At 40.9% G+C, this 15,816-nt stretch overlaps 1 protein-coding gene across 1 annotated transcript; it reads right to left on the bottom strand.

Moving 5' to 3' along the window:
- Window positions 1-2,698: 2,698 nt before the first annotated feature.
- On the bottom strand, window positions 2,699-13,930 carry URAD (ureidoimidazoline (2-oxo-4-hydroxy-4-carboxy-5-) decarboxylase). The gene is made up of 2 exons (XM_027877572.1): window positions 13,724-13,930; window positions 2,699-3,051 (listed from the first exon to the last, which is right to left on the bottom strand). Exons 1-2 carry the CDS (start codon window positions 13,896-13,898, stop codon window positions 2,699-2,701), a joined length of 528 nt encoding a protein of 175 aa, XP_027733373.1. The 5' UTR covers window positions 13,899-13,930.
- Between the last annotated feature and the right edge of the window lie 1,886 nt (window positions 13,931-15,816).

Genomic DNA, 15,816 nt, shown 5'->3' with positions numbered 1-15,816 from the left:
CAAATAATATTAATGGGTATGAATCAATTTCCTTATACAACATGGGGCAATGGTTTTCAAATTCCCAAACCCCCAAATTTAAAACTGGCCAATTGAATCCCCTTCAGGCTTCGGGGGCAGCTGTTCACCTGTCAGGTTGTCTTGTAGAAATTCCCTATAAAATCCTGGCCTCTGGAATACCCAACCCCTCTGAATGTCAGGCCCATATGTGATATGGCTGGAACTAACTAGTCTCACTGCCTAGTCCTATAGCTCTAAGATGGGGCTCCAATGTTAGGGGAAAGTTATACACATTCATAGCTACCTCAATTTTCAGAGAGCTTGGAAAGGAAGACAACCTTCCAACTCACCTATCTACAAATATGATATTGTGGAAAGAGTACTGAACTGGATTTTCTTGGATTTAAGCCCTAGTTCTGTTACTTACTAGTTGTGTGACTTTGGACAACCCACTGGACCTGAGACTGGGCCCCCAAACTGAAAAACTAATAGTTGACCTCACTCTCTCGCAGGGTTTTGAAGATTTTAAATGAGATATAATTTTATTTTTTTCCCAACTAACAAAAATCAATTTTCTCTCACTCTCAACTCCTCCCCAAAATTGAAAAAGAAAATAAAAATCCTTGTAAAATATGCATAATCAAGTAAAAACAAATTCCTGAATTAAGAATCAACCAATTAGATCAGAAACAAATGTAAGTTATGGGATATTGTTATTTGGGGAGTAGTCAAAGAATAGGTTAAAATTTCCAATGATTTTGTGACCATTAAATGTCTTTCACCTCCTGGGCCTATGGTTGGAGTAAACTCTACCTTGCCTTGCCTTTCTTCAAGTTTCTGGTCCCTTTCTAACAAAGCGCAGCTCAGGTATGACTGTCAGACACATCACCACATTGGAGTTTATCCTTCCTCAATGCCACCCCCCTCCCCAGACATTGTCTTTGCCAAGCATGTTAGCACAGTGCTAGACAACTAATAGGTACTTAATAAATACTTAGTCAGTGACTGATTGAAGAACAGGAAGAATAAAACATCTAGTGGGTAATACATTAATTGTTCACAATGTTTGATGAATTCCTTTTTATTCTAGTTCTAGGTGCAGCAAATCCCCAGATAGCAATCAGTGTTTGAAAATGGTTAGTTTAGGAGAGTCACTTGGTCTGCCAATATATACTTTTCTGGAGAAAAATTTCTTTATATTATCTAAATTGCAAGATCCTTGAAGATCTTAACTGTGTGACTTCAGGCAGATTTTAAAAATATATCCCAACAAAGCCCAGCTCACTATCTTGTAGAGTAAGCTCAATAAAAATCATTGAGTGATTGATTTCATTTGGTGTTTTAGAGCACAGCAGAGAAAAGGTTCAATAATGTGGCTGTGGTAGTCAGTCCTGCATTCCCCTATCTTTGAACAATGGCTTAGAAGCAGCTGGTTCCTTACTCCAACATACAGAAATCACACAACTCAGATATCCAAGATCCACCAAGCTCTTGAACTAGTAGCCATTCTCGAAGAGAAGCCTCTCTAAAGCTACTAATCCCAAAGGCTTTCTGTAGTTCTCTCGGGAGTTCCCTCCTCCCCAAGTGTTCAAGGGAGCTATTCCTTCTAGCCCACTTCTCTCTCACCATTATTTCTCCATCCTCTGAAATAGTCACTCTAAGCACTCCCTTACCATCCATGAACAAGCCCTTTTCTGTTAAAGCAGGTGTTGTTGGATGCCTAAGGGAAGAACAACATTTCCCCTCAAATGCAAACACCTAGTATATAGCAAGTCTGAGAGGAGGAAGAAAAAAAATGAACAAGGGTGTGAAAAAATTGACACCAACCCCCACTTCAATCCTCACTTTTGCACCAGGGTTACTGGGAGCAGGTTGGAAAATATGTAGTAAGATAAGAGCTTAAGAATCCATGGGGTCTTGTGTCAAGAAGCTCAAAGTGAAGAGTCATTGAGATAACTTCATCCGCCTCTTTGCCTCCCCCCCTTTAACTGTGTGGCTCAAACTCACTGACCCTCACCTTGCTCATCTGTTAAAGAAAAAAAGTAACAAATGTCTACCGTCTACCTTGCATGGTTTTTCTTAAGGAAAGTGCTTTTTATTAAAGGAACTATATAACTATTTCTGGTACTTCTAAAAATTGTCCAGATTTTTAATTTCATTAAGGTAGAGAACCCACAGTGAGAGAAATGTCTATCAATGCAGATCAGCAATTACTCTGCGATTTATAGTCTTATAGAGAGGTTAAATGACTTGCCCAGGGTTACATAGTCAAGGATGTACAGAGGTGTTTGAGATAGATATCTATAGATAGAAATGTTTGAGACTTCAACTGAGGTCTTCTTGACGCTAAGACCAGTTCTCTATCACACCATGCTGCCTCTTGTCCACACGCATTATTAATAAACTGGCTAATTCCGAGCAAAGCCCACCTAAATTTCAGGCTACTGTGATCCGTTGAATTGGAGAGCTGGACGTGTCTGGCTAGTTGCCTCGATTGCTCAGTTCAGTTCATGCTTGCGCACACTTCCTTCACCTGTGAGTTCGCATCCTGTTTTTGGATAGGCATCTGGGCAAGGCACGCTCTTCTCCTCCACGATGAAGGTCGTTATTTTCTACCTTGAAGTTAGGCTCCTCCATTGCCCTCCTCCCACTGTCACCGCCCCCCTTCACCCCCTCCTACTCCCGCCCCGCTAGAGTGCTACAGTTTGGCCGGGTCCCCCGGAGACCGCAGGATGTCCTCCAAGCGAAGGTGGCAGATCTTGCGCACCTCAGCCAGGGCTGCGCGCAGCTCCCGGGCGGGCTGGTTGTGCAGTCGGCGCTCCAGCTCCCTCATCATAGTGGCCTTGTCGCTGAGCCGCGCCGCGATCACGAAGGGGAAGCCAAAGCGAGCCTTATACTCGCAGTTGAGTTCGCCCAGCCGGCGTCTCTCCTCTGGGCCCAGATTGCTCAGACCCGCGCCCCTCTGCTCCCGCTGGGACTCCGGGGTCAGCGTTGCCTGTTGCAGCTCCCGGCCCGCTAAATCTGGATGGCACCTCAGGATCCCTTCTTTCCCTGAAAGACATATAGGCCCCAAGTCAACTGCGCTGCCCGCCTCCCAGAACACGGCTCCCCCCCAGGCTGGCTTTAATCTGATTCCATAGGGCATCGATCAGGGAGAGTTGACTGGGGCCGGAGGGGAGGAAGGGATGGAGCTGAGGGAAGGGTGTCCTGGGATTGCGAAGAGGGAACACTTTCGGTAACGGATGAGCCTATCTCTTAAAATATTCCAGATCTCTCCTTCCTTTCTCCAGTGGTTTCAGTTCGCTCCAGGGGGAGGGGAGGGGGGGGAGTCTGCTATGAGGCATGGGGGGTGGGGTGGGGGTGGAAGGGCTGTGCTAGAGTCCTCAGAGACCTTCAGGCGGAACAGCCGGGGAGAGAGGACCCGGAATTTATGGCTTGCCTCGGAGCAGAGACTAGATAAGAAGCTCTGAACATGTTAGACCTTTTCAAAGCCGCTTCATAGGGGGTGATGGGGGGAGGTTGGGGACCAAGGTAGGGGGGTGGGGGGCTTTGATCTCGGGACAGAAGAGCCCATACTCCAGAATCAGATTGGATTTAACTCTGTTCCAAGAGGAATAGGGTCCGGGATAAAGCCTGACCTCGGCGTACCATCTTGAGGTATCTGATCAAACACGGGGCCTCTATTCCCCTTCGCAAATAAACACCCCAGGAACCTGTGATCCCAAGTGGCAGTTCTCTGTTTCTAGAATCAGACAGCCAAAGGGCAATGCAGATGATTAACTGCAACGAAACTTATTTCCAGCTTTAATTCTCTGGCCCTTTGAACTAAAGCCTGCTTTCCTCCTCCCAGAAGAGCTGCACCCTACTCCCTTGGCCATGCCCGCCCTTTCCAAAGATATCCCAGACTCAAGCTTCACTGGGATCTAACTGCCTCCGATCTTTTAAGGGTTAGAATCAATAGACATGAAATCGCAGGAATTTTTCATGTATTTGCCCTGAGGCAACTGGCTTGGCCTGGCCCTTTCTTTGGTGGCTCTGTGACACAGTTTGCACCTCCTGGAAAAAGAATATAAGAAGCGATTGATTAGGAAAGTGGAGTTAGGTTGGTTATGTTAGGACATAATGTACTGAACAGAGAACAAAGCAGTTCAATTTATTTGCTCATCTTCTTTAAGTTTTGGGAACCTGGGGTGTCCTTCAGCTAGAACGGCAGCACAAAAGCCCTGGCATTTTCTCTGATTTCAAATTAAAAATCTGTAGAGAAGGAGGTGGAAGAAATGAGGAATGGTGAAGACCAAAGATCATTAACAACTCCATTATTGTTGTTGTTAATACTGGCTGCCTTATTTATGAAAAACGGGAAGGGGAGGGGGAGCAAAATAGATTACAAAGAGAAGTTAACAAAAAAGGAAAATTTGGAGTGACTGCAACAGGATTATTCACTTAAAAGAAGTAACCATCGAATCTCTTTAAACAGATGGCTTCATCTGTGCATTTAAAAATAAGGTTCTATTTACAAACTTTTTTTTTTTTACAGACTGATGCATTTTACTCAGGCAAGATTTGAAAATTGCACACACCCCATCACTCCCGAGTTCTGAAATTCCGTTGTGACTCCAGAGGACATAAAATAAATACCCACCTGCCATGGAAAACTGAAATTGGGGGCATTAAAATACGTGGACTTATAACACTTAATAAAAATGTCCTTCCTTGAACATACTTCCACCCACGTGTTTCCCTTTAGGTGGCTGACTGCCTTTCCTATCCCTATGCCTTCCACTGTTCATAGACAACCTGCTCAAGAACATGTTGCTAAGAAAGCAAGATAAATCTGTATTGAATTGATGAATCCCCATCATTTGATGTTCTCTGTCCCGTAGGTCATAAATCACAAAGTGGAAATACAAAGAGTATAGGTAGCACCAGATATCACCCACTGTGTGAAGTACTGGATTTATTTGAACCAAACTTTGCTGTCCTTGAATTGTGTGGGCTAGATGAAGCAATGTATCTAAACTGAGCACTCAATGGCGATGCTGGGCTGGTGTGGAATGGAAGAGCCAGCCCTTTCTGGATCTAGCTTACCCTGGTTGATGATTGAGCATACTTTGGTGTAATGGGAGGGATTTGCCTTCAAAAAGCTTCAGGAACTTTTTTCTTTTTTAAAATTTTATTTTTATTTTCAGTTCCAAATTATCTCCTTCCCTGCAGCTGCTCTTTCACCCATTGAGAAGGCAAGAGACAGGATACTGGAAACTTTTTTGAAGCAGCCTCTTTCAGAACTCTAGTCAGAGCTACCCCTAGATAATAGTGCCCTGGAGGAGCCCCACTTTCCTCTCATGGTAAAATACAATGACTAAGCAGAATAAATGTCTTTCCTCTCTTCCCTTTCCCCTACCTTCTTATTTCTTGCCCCTTCAAGTGTCAGATTGGTCCATTGGTCTTTGAGGGTGTCAGTGGTGGAAATTCCTATATCTTGGGGTCCACTTTCCTTTTTCTCAAATTCTACCTTGGTTTTGCTTTCTCCATCCCCCCATATATTTCCTTTCTTTCCTTATCCCCTCTTATACTAGTTAATATATCTCCTTGTTAATATTTATTAAGAGTTGAAAATGTGTTCATCTGATACATACATATATGTATAAAAGAATATGCATGTGTATCCTTTTAAGCTCTTTCTTTTGGCATTTAACTTCATTTTCATTCCCTAGCTCCAGTTGACTGGCACAGACTCAAACAGATGGCAGTCACCACTTTAGCTTGTCCTGCTGCCAAACATCTGGCAGCAGCAATGCCTGGGGGCTGGAGTGGAGAAGGGAGCCAATCACCTGTTACTGAGTGTCCAGAGGCTAAAGAGGTCTTGAGAGGTAGTGTTACTGAATCACAGAGTATTAGAATTTAAAGGGTGCTTAGAAACTATTTAGCACAGTCTTATTTTACATTTGGGGAAATTAAGACCAGGAACTTAAACACAGGTCCTTTAACTCCAAAACCAATGCTCTTTCCCACTATTCTATTTCCCAAGTTATTGGCAGAAGTGGGACTAGAATTTAGGTCAATTCAGTTAGAGGATCATAGAATCACTGAGTTAAGGTTGAAAAGGGATCTTAAAGCTTATTTCACTCAATTCCTTTATTTTATAGATGGGGAAACTGAGGTCCACAAGGAATGTCTTACCCAAGGTCATACACAGTTATTATCAGAGCTAGGACTAAAATCCAGCCCATTGAATTTCAGTCTAGGACCATTTCTAGTATAACTCTGTCTGTAAGAAGAGTTTAGAGGAAAAGCTTTTTCTGGAGAAATCTCTAGGAGGACTTTCCTCCCTCTTGAGTGTCAGTTGCTCCCAAACCATAACTCCCTTAAGCTGCTTGAAGAAAAGAGAAGATTCATATAAGGACTAGGTAGGACAGTAGTAGGTGAAGTCTCTGAAGGGGCAGCAAAGAAGATGCCAAGAGAAAAGGGAGATATCACAGAGCAGTGAGAGGGAAAAGGAAGAAGAAGAAGGAGAAGAAGAAGAAGGCAGAGAAGGAGGAGGAGAGAGGGGAGGAGGAGGAGGAAGGAAGGAAGGAAGGAAGGAAGGAAGAAAAGAAGGAAGGGAGAAAGAAAGAAAGAAAGAAAGAAAGAAAGAAAGGAAGAAAGAAAGAAAGAAAAAGAAAGAAAGAAAGAAAGAAAAAGAACTCTTCAAATAAGGAAGCAGGTGAAGGAGATGAGAGATAGGAACTATAGAATTACCCTTATGACCAAGAAAAGAAAGATGGGAAGGGCACAGAAGAGAAGAGATAGGAGAGAGCAATAGGAGTGGGATAAAGAAGGACACTGGCCATATAGGGGCCCACAAGAAACTTGTAGCAAGCATATACTTGTTCAACCCCAACTCCTTGAGGAGGAGACAGACCTAGCATTTCCCATAAATTATTTTGCTATACTTACATAAATAGGAAGTTTCATTAGGGTACTCCTTCCAAAGATGCAGATCTCAACCCATCCATACCCACTTCCTATATGTCTCTTGTTAGTGTCCTCCCATAAATCTCCCACAGGCACCCACCCATCCTACTAAAGACTTTCTTTTAGATATGGTACTCTTTTGTGGATACCAATGAAACAAGGCATTCCCCAAGATGACCTAAGAGTACGTCCTTATTTCTATAAATGTCTAAATTTTCATAAGCTGCCTTAGACACTTTGCCACTACCCCATGTCACCCTCAAGTCCTGGAAAGCCCTGAGTCCTAATGACAATGCTAACAGAGGAAGTAACAATAAATCCAAATAGGTACCAGAGAACTAAAAAGGCTTTGGAGAAGTTGGTGTGACCCAGGGTTATAACTCCTTACCTGGAGCGTCTTGGGCTCTCTTTCTTTGTTCATTATCTCCCTTCTCTTGGAACATACTGATTCCATCTTCCTCATTTCCACCTATCAAACTATGCCTCTTCCTTCACAAAATCACAGAATTTAGACCTGGAAGGGGTCTCAATTGGACAACTAGTCCAATCCATACCTGAAAGTAATCCTTAGGATAGTTTCAACTAATGGTCATTCAGCCTCTGCTTAAAGACCTCCAAGGAGGGAGAACCCACCCACCAGCTCTTGAGACAGTCTGTTCCACTTTTGGGTAGCTGTAATTGTTAGGAAATTTTCCCTAAATTTTCCCTAAAATGGGCTCTTTGCAAGTTCTATAGACCCTTTGTTCTTGCTTCTGCCCTCTGGAGCCAAGCAGATCCCTCTTCCATCTGACAACTCTTCAAACACATGAAGTCGGCTATCATATATACATAAACACACATGCATATATATGTATATACATATATATGTATGTGTGTGTGTCCCCTCCAAATTTTTCTCTTCTCCAGGCTTAACACAGCTAGTTCTTTCAACCAATCCTTACATCACAGAGTTATAGATCCAGATCTGGAAGGGACCTTAGAGATCATCCTGTCAAACCCCTTCATTTTACACATAAGGAAACTGATGGCCAGAGGGTAAGTGACCTACCTAAGGTCATACAAGTAGTAGACTTCTGAGTTAGGATTTGAACCTGGGACTTCCTGAGTCCAAGTCCAAAACTATTTTCATTTTATCATGCTGCCTCCAGACCAGACCCTTCGCTGTTCTAGTTACCCTCATCTAGATTTTCTTCTCCAGGAAGACTTCTCTGATCCTCCTCCAGACAAATGTAATCTCCCTTCCCTCAAACTTCTATAAGCTCATTGAGGGAAGGTACTGGTACTTGTTCATCTCTGTGTGTGTGTAGTCTGTGTGTGTTCCCATAAGTAAAATGGGGATAATAATAATAATCATTTTGTATACACACACACACACACACACACACACGCGCGCGCGCGCGCGCGCGCGCTCGCGGTGTGTGTGTGTTGGGGGTTAAGTGACTTGCCCAAGGTCACACAGCTATTAAGTGTCAAGTGTTTGGTCTGAGGCCGGATTTGTACTCAGGTCCTCCTGATGTCAGGGCCAGTGTTCTATCCACTGCACCACCTAACTGCCCAGGGATAGTAATATTTGAACTACATAGCTCACAACCTTACTTCAAGTATCAGAAAAGATAAAGAAGATAAGGTACTTAAAATGCTTTGTACATTTGTCAATTTTAACATTTATTAGCACAGCACTTGGTACATAGTAAGTGCTGTATAAGTGTTAGTTATTGTTGTTGTTATTGTTGTCAATTTATTGGCCAGTTAGGTTCTGACCTCAAGTATTTAGTTAAAAGAGCTTGTGATGAAGCCACTATCCAGGCCAGACACCAATACTGATCCTGGCCTGCCACCTACTGGCTAGTACTCAATATAGCTTAACCCAATTTACCTAGTCTTTCAATTTCCCTTGGAAACTGGATTTTTAGCCTTCACCCCAGGTTTCCAGTTAATCAATTATGGAGGGTTTTTTTCTCCTTTGCTTTCTAGGACTTTCCAGTCAAATACATGAAAAATTCATGTATTTAAAGTTGCTCTGGTGATATATGTATGTATGTGCCTTTTTACATATACTCAGGTATGCACATGTACACATACATACACATGGTGTGGACACATTCACACAGAGACAGCTTTAGTTATTATAGGATAATTTTAATGAAATTCCAAACAAAGCTATTTATTGTCTATCAAAATCAATCCAAATTCCTTAGTCTGATATTCAAGGCTCCCTAGGTGACAGCTAAAGTGGAAACTCATTACTGCCTGAAAATGCCTTGTCCTTTGTCAGTTCTGTGCCTGAAATCCCCTCCCCTTCCCCTACTCTCAGAACTCTATGTACCTTTTAAGTCTCAGTCTTCTTTGATCACCCAACCAGGAGCTTCCCTCCTCCCCTGAATTCCTATGGCACTTTATTGGCACTACTCTTAGGGCACTTTTCACATCCCATCTTGTATTAAGGGTAATTGCTGTACATCTCTTATTTCCTGCCATAGGATTGTAAATGCACTCACATCTGATAAAAGAAGAATTTGGAACAGATGTTCTATCAAGTTACTTCTATCTCTCAATTTCATAATTTTATGATCCCAATCTTTGCTTCCCCTCAGCTTCTAATATGACACTATATACAATCAGTGCTCACTAAATTTCATCAAAAGAATGAATAAATCCTCAACTTTACCAGAGTTGAGACTTCCTTTTATTGTTTGATGTTGTAATAAGAGAGTGCAAATCAAAACTGCTCTGAGGTTTCACTTCATACTCTGCAAACTGGCAAAACTGACAAGAGTGGAGTAATCTATGTTAGAGGGGTTGTAAACACACACACACACACTAATATATAAGTGGTAGAATTGTGAATTTAACCATCACAGAAGGCAACTTGAATTATACTAAGAAGGTGACCGAAGTGTCTAGACCCCTTGACCACTGGTAGGCATATGCCACAAGGAAGTTAAAGATAAAAAAATAGGTTACTGAGAGAAGCAGATATATATGTATGTATATGTGTATATATATACATGTATGTGTATATAAATGTATACACACACACACACAAAACACAGCACTCTTTGTAAGAACAAAGAACTGGAAACAAAGGAGATGTCCATAGAGTGGGGAATGACTAAAAAAAATTATGATTTATGAATATAGTGGAATATTACTGCACCCAGAGAAACAATGCAATCAAGAATATGGAGAAGCATGAGAAGGCTTACATAAACTGATACAAAGTGAAGTAAGCAGAACTAGAAAAAACAATACACACAATGATTACAACAAGGTAAATTTTAAGAACAAAAATGAAACCAAATGTTTCATAATTATAATAATCACCAACCTTTCTTTGCAGAAGTAAGGGACTATAGATGAGGGACATTACACATACTGTCAGGCTCCATTGATGTGGTAGTTGATTTTTTTTTAATTCTTTGCATTTTATCTCTTTGTTTTTTATTCTTTGTTCAAAAGTATTACTCTCTGATTAGGGGAAAGGCGGGATATATTTGGAAATGAAGATGATATAAAAACAAAAGATATCAATGAGCTTATTTTTAAAGTATTAAATAAATGCAAGTTGTTACATGAGAATTAGAACTAGAACCCAGGTATCCTGACTTTGAGGCCATTGTTCTTTCCATTAGACTATGGCAAAGAAAGACAAAATGAAACAATGGAAAGATTACTGGAATGAGAATTGGGAACCCTGGGTTTTAGAACTATTTTTGCCATTAATTTGCCATGTGACCTGGGTAAGTCTTTCTTATTTCTCAGGACCTCAGTTTCTCCATCTGTCAAATGAGGGATTTGGACTAGATCAGAGATGTTAAACATATGGTTATTGGGAAATATTTAACAAAAATTTAAAAATATAATAGAACATAGATAACGTTAATCTGTGGTTTTCTAAGTCAATATGTGGCTTGGAGGGATCCTTATGGTACATATGGTCATTTCTATTTGAGTTTGACAGTACTGGACTAGTCAATTTCTGAAATTTCCCAGCTCTGACAACCTTTCATTTTTGTCTTTGTAGAATGAACCAACATTAATTCTTTGCCTAGCCCTGCCTCAATTTCATAATACCCCTTGACAACAGGAATCACACAAAGATTTAGAGTTGGAAGACACATTAGAGCAATTTAATTCATCCTTTCATTTTATAGATTCAGTTCAATTGAATTCAAGAAACATTTAATAAGCACTACTTTGTGCCAGGCATTATGTTAAGTTCTGCAGATACTAAAAGAGGCAAAAAGACAGCCCCTGCCCACAAGGAGCTTACAATCTAATGGGGGAGACAACACGTAAACAAATATATACAAAGCAAACTACATGCAGTATAAATAGGAGATAATTAATAGAGGGAAGGCAATGGAATTGAGAAGGGTTGGGGAAAGCTTGCTGTAGGTGAGATTTTAGTTGGGACTTAAAGGAAACCAGGGAGATCCATAGTTGGAATGGAGGAGGGAGAGTATTCCAGGCATAGGGGACATCCAGAGAAAATTCCCAGAGCAGAGACATGATGTATCTTGTTTCATGGAGCAGGCAGAAAGCCAGTGTCATTGGATATCAGGGAGTAAGGTGTAAGAAGACTAGAAAGATGGGAGTTGGTGGAAGGAGGAGGGAGCTAGTTTATGAATGACTTTGAATGTCAAAAAACTTTTATTTTCATTTTATCTTGGAGGTAATAGGGAGCCATTGGAGTTTATTGAGTAGGAGGTTGACCTGTAAACTAAAGCCCAGAGAGGTGATATGATTTGCCTAAGGTCCTACGGGTAGCAAGTAGCAGATGCAGGATTTGAACCCAAGTACTCTGGCTCCAAATCCAGAATTAGCCCACTATAAGCAAAAGAACATTGGACTTGGAATCAGGTGACCTGGGCTCAAAATGCAGTTTTGCTACTTATAAGTGTGATGGATAAATAGCTAAATATCTCTGAGCCACAGCTTTCTTGTCTGTAAAATAGGGATATTTCTACCATCTCCCTCTTGGACCTTGGAGCTGGGTTTGGCAGGAGAGCACAGCTATTTGCATACCACTGACTGAAGTACAGTCTCAATGAAGGTTGTATTTTTACATGGACACCCTTTTACATCAAATGGAGTGCAGACAGTAAGAGAACACTGACTTAGCTAGCTAGATCAGCCAAATTAACCCTGGTTATCAATGGAGTGACTGATGTAACCAGATTGCTCTCATATCTGAGAAACCACATGGTCTGGTGAGGAGAGAGCTCATTTTGGAGGCAAAAAGACCTGGGTTTCAGTCCTACCTATATAAAGGCTGTGTGAGCCTGGGAAAATCACTTAACCTCTCTGATCAGGACTAATCACTAAGATTTATAGATATTTGACTATAAAAGTTACAGAAAAAGTGCTAGCTGGTTGAGATAATTTTCTTTCCAGAGTTCCCTATATTAATGAAATCATTAGCTCCCTACTCTCATAAAGTGGTTATACGCAAAGTACTTTGTAAACCTATATATATTTAGGCAATTGGGGTTAAGTGACTTGCCCAAGGTCACACAGCTAGTAAGTGTCAAGTGTTTGGTCTGAAGTCACATTTGAACTCAGGTCCTCCTGACTTCAGGGCCAGTGCTCTATCCACTGCGCCACCTAGCTGCCTTTTATAAACCTTAAAGCTCGATTAAATTAATGTTGTTATTTAGTAATTTTTTACTCATGTCCTACTCTTTGTGGACATTTTTTGGATTTTATTGGCAAAGATATTGGAGTGGTTTGCCGTTTCCTTGTCCAGTTCATTTTACAGGTGAGGAAACTGAGGCAAACAGGGTTTAAGTGACTTGCCCAGGATCGTATAGCTAGTAAGTATCAAGGCCAGACTTGAACTCATGAAGATGAGTCTTCCTGATTCCAAGCCCTGTGCTCTATCTGTTGCACCACCTAGCTGCCCCATTAATATTGGAGTTATAATTTGACAGAGCCACCCTTGCCTGCCAAAAATGAAGGCTTGGGAATAATTGATATATATGTGCTTTGCCCTATGATAAAAAACAAGACTTCTCTAACCTGAGAGCATCATTTAGAATCCTCTGTGGTTAGGATTAGACTTTCCCTTTCTCCAATCACCTCTATTTATTTCAGCCTTTCCTAAAGAGGGAGAAAGGATGGAATAAAGAGTAGGGATTTGGCTCCTGAAATACGCAGCATGAACCAGGTGCCTATGTCATCCTCTGAATCTCTAGGACTCTAGCCTCCCTCTTTGTCCTCCCTATATCTCCACTAGATCCCATAAAATCTTCATCTCTTTCCACCCAGCACTCTGCTGAGAAGAGTGGATCGAAATTAACTCTCTCTCATTGCCCTGCTCAGTCTAGTCCTGCTCAAAGAAAAGATCAGTCGTGTGTTCTTTTCCTGTGGGCTCTTGAGAGAATCTTACCCTGAGCTGGCTCTTCTCTTGCTCTCAAGACTTTCCCAGTAAGATCATTTGTGGAAGAGGGAATGAAGTACTTGAGCTTGACCTTTAACCTTAGAACTGAATGACAGAACCAGACAGCAGCCTTTAGTCCAAGCAGTCATAGAGGGAAGGCAGCTGCTACTCTCCTATTCTTTTAAACGCTTATCTCAAATATCTGAGAGCCACTCCACCTCAGACTATAAACTACATGTAATTCCACACTTTGTACAACACTTTGTATACTCCTAAGTCTCAATAGAAATTCATTCAACTTTAAGACAAATACATTTCAACTTTTTAAAAAAGGATAAAAATGTTTTAAACCAAACTGACTAATATCTCAGTCTAACAGAAACTTACCTGATTGTGGAAGGGCTTCAATAAAGTCAAACACATGCTTCTCTAAATCATCTAAGTCTGTGAATGGGCGTTGGGACCAGATGGCTGCTGCAATCAGGGGGCATTTCTCTATAATGTTCCCCAAAACATCAACAAACTCCCCAAAGTCCATGGAATTGACCATCTGGATATCCATGCCTCACTTTCTGCAGGAAAAACAGCAAAGTCCCACCAGGGAGCCGGAGAAAGAATGAGTGTCATTCACAGAGTTAACTTGGTTTTATTTGCTGAGTATGCAGGTAAAAAACTTGTTTGCATGCATTACCAGCTTGGAATGTTTTAGATGCCCTCAGGTGAAGGTGAACAGGAAATATTGTGTAATGAACAAACACCATGAAGAGAGGTAAAGTCAGGCAGAGGAGATATGTGCAGCTAAACATTGCCAACTTGTTGACATAATAAGAGCTTATTTGGGATGTTGTTGGGAGGGAGAGGGAGGACAAGACTATTTGTAATCTTTGAGCTCTGTCATTCAAAGCATTTGAATTATACCTAGTATTGGTGCCATTAATAGTTTTATATCATCATGCTATAGATTATTCATGGCAGTGAGCTTGGTGTATGATCCAACGTAGGCTATTCTTCTTGATGTCAGCTTCCTATGGGATCCTACACACAATTCATAGATCTGTATCAATATCCATTTCCATGTCTATTTCTGTATCTGTGAAGAAGCATCCTGAACTCTGAGGAAGAAAGACTTTGTTAGGTTCAAGTCTCTTACCCAGGATTAAGTGACTTGCCTAAAGCTTGTACTGCTGGAAGATGGGCTTGAGTCCATGTCTTCCTGATTTTGAAACTGACACTTTCTGTGCTACCCAAATATCATTTGTGTGTTTGTTTTTTAAGGAAAAATTCTCTTTTTAATCAGATGTTCAGCCAGTTCTTTTAGTGTGTGTGTATGTGTGTGTGTGTATACATATGTATGAGAAAGTTTGGTGTAGTAGTGGACAAAGAACTGGTCTCAGAGTCATAAAACCTAGGTTCAAGTCCCACCTCTGACATGTACTGGCTGTGTGACTCTGGGCAAGTCATTTAACTTCTCAGCGCTCCAGGTAACTCTCTGAAGCTCTAAGGTACACAGCAATTGCAGATCTGAATTTGTAGAGGGAATTTCCTCTTTGGCAGTTTCCTATACCAATGAAATCACAGGTTTTATTCTGCCCTCCACCCTCAATGTGTGTATATGTATGTATACATACACATATACGAAATATATCTAACATAATACACATTATATAATATTACATATAAAAGAATTGGGGTTAGCCATTAAAGACCATGACCCCTCATTTTTTGCATGTAAATAAAAGAAAGGAAGAGAAGAAAAAGAAGCAACATGGCTTTTGACCTAGAAAAGAAAAATTGAAATTTTCCCTTTAGTACTGAACATCAAATGTGAAAAAAAAATCAAGCTTATCAACTGCACTGTTACTTCACAATCAAATTTCAAAAATAAGAAGAAAGAAATAGCATTGGATTAATAAATAAATCCTGTGTGTCAGTTACCAAGTCTTATAGATTGTGTATCCACAACATCTCCCACATTAGTCCCATTTTTCCACTCATGTGGCTATTGCCATGGTCATTCAGACCTCTCTCTTCTCATGTCTAACTGTTGAGACAATTTAACTGGACACCTACCTTCCCTTGCCAATTAATTGTTCACACTCCTGCTGAAAGAACAAGCTTAAGTCTGTTCCTCCCATGCTCAGTTGCTTCTAGAATAATACAAACTCCTCAGCTTAGCATTTAACTCCCTATATCATCTAGCTCCAGCCTACCTCTTCAGATGCATTTTAAAAATTAAATCTTAGCTTTTTAGTCAATGAAAATTGGCTTCCTTTCACTATCCTTCTCCTTTCACCAGAAAAACAAAATCCATTTTATAAATATGTATAATCAAATAAAACAAATTTCCGCATTGGTCATGTCCGAAAAAAAATATGCCTCAACTATACTGAGTACCTGTCTGTCAGGAGGCTGGTATCATGTTTCATCATGAGTCAGTCATCTCTGGAATCCTGGAATCATGGTAGGTCATTATGTAGATA

This window comes from Vombatus ursinus, unplaced genomic scaffold (assembly GCF_900497805.2).
Source record: "Vombatus ursinus unplaced genomic scaffold, bare-nosed wombat genome assembly UNPS02014813.1, whole genome shotgun sequence".
Lineage (NCBI taxonomy): Eukaryota > Metazoa > Chordata > Mammalia > Diprotodontia > Vombatidae > Vombatus > Vombatus ursinus.
This window is presented reverse-complemented; position numbering and strand designations above follow the sequence as displayed.

What these genes read in the sequence shown, in the direction of transcription:
- URAD (XM_027877572.1), bottom strand. Translation starts at nt 13,898, where the DNA reads ATGGATATCCAGATGGTCAATTCCATGGACTTTGGGGAGTTTGTTGAT. An exon ending in TGAAGCCCTTCCACAATCAG is followed by an intron (nt 3,052 to 13,723) that starts GTAAGTTTCTGT and finishes TATGTCTTTCAG; the next exon opens with GGAAAGAAGGGATCCTGAGG.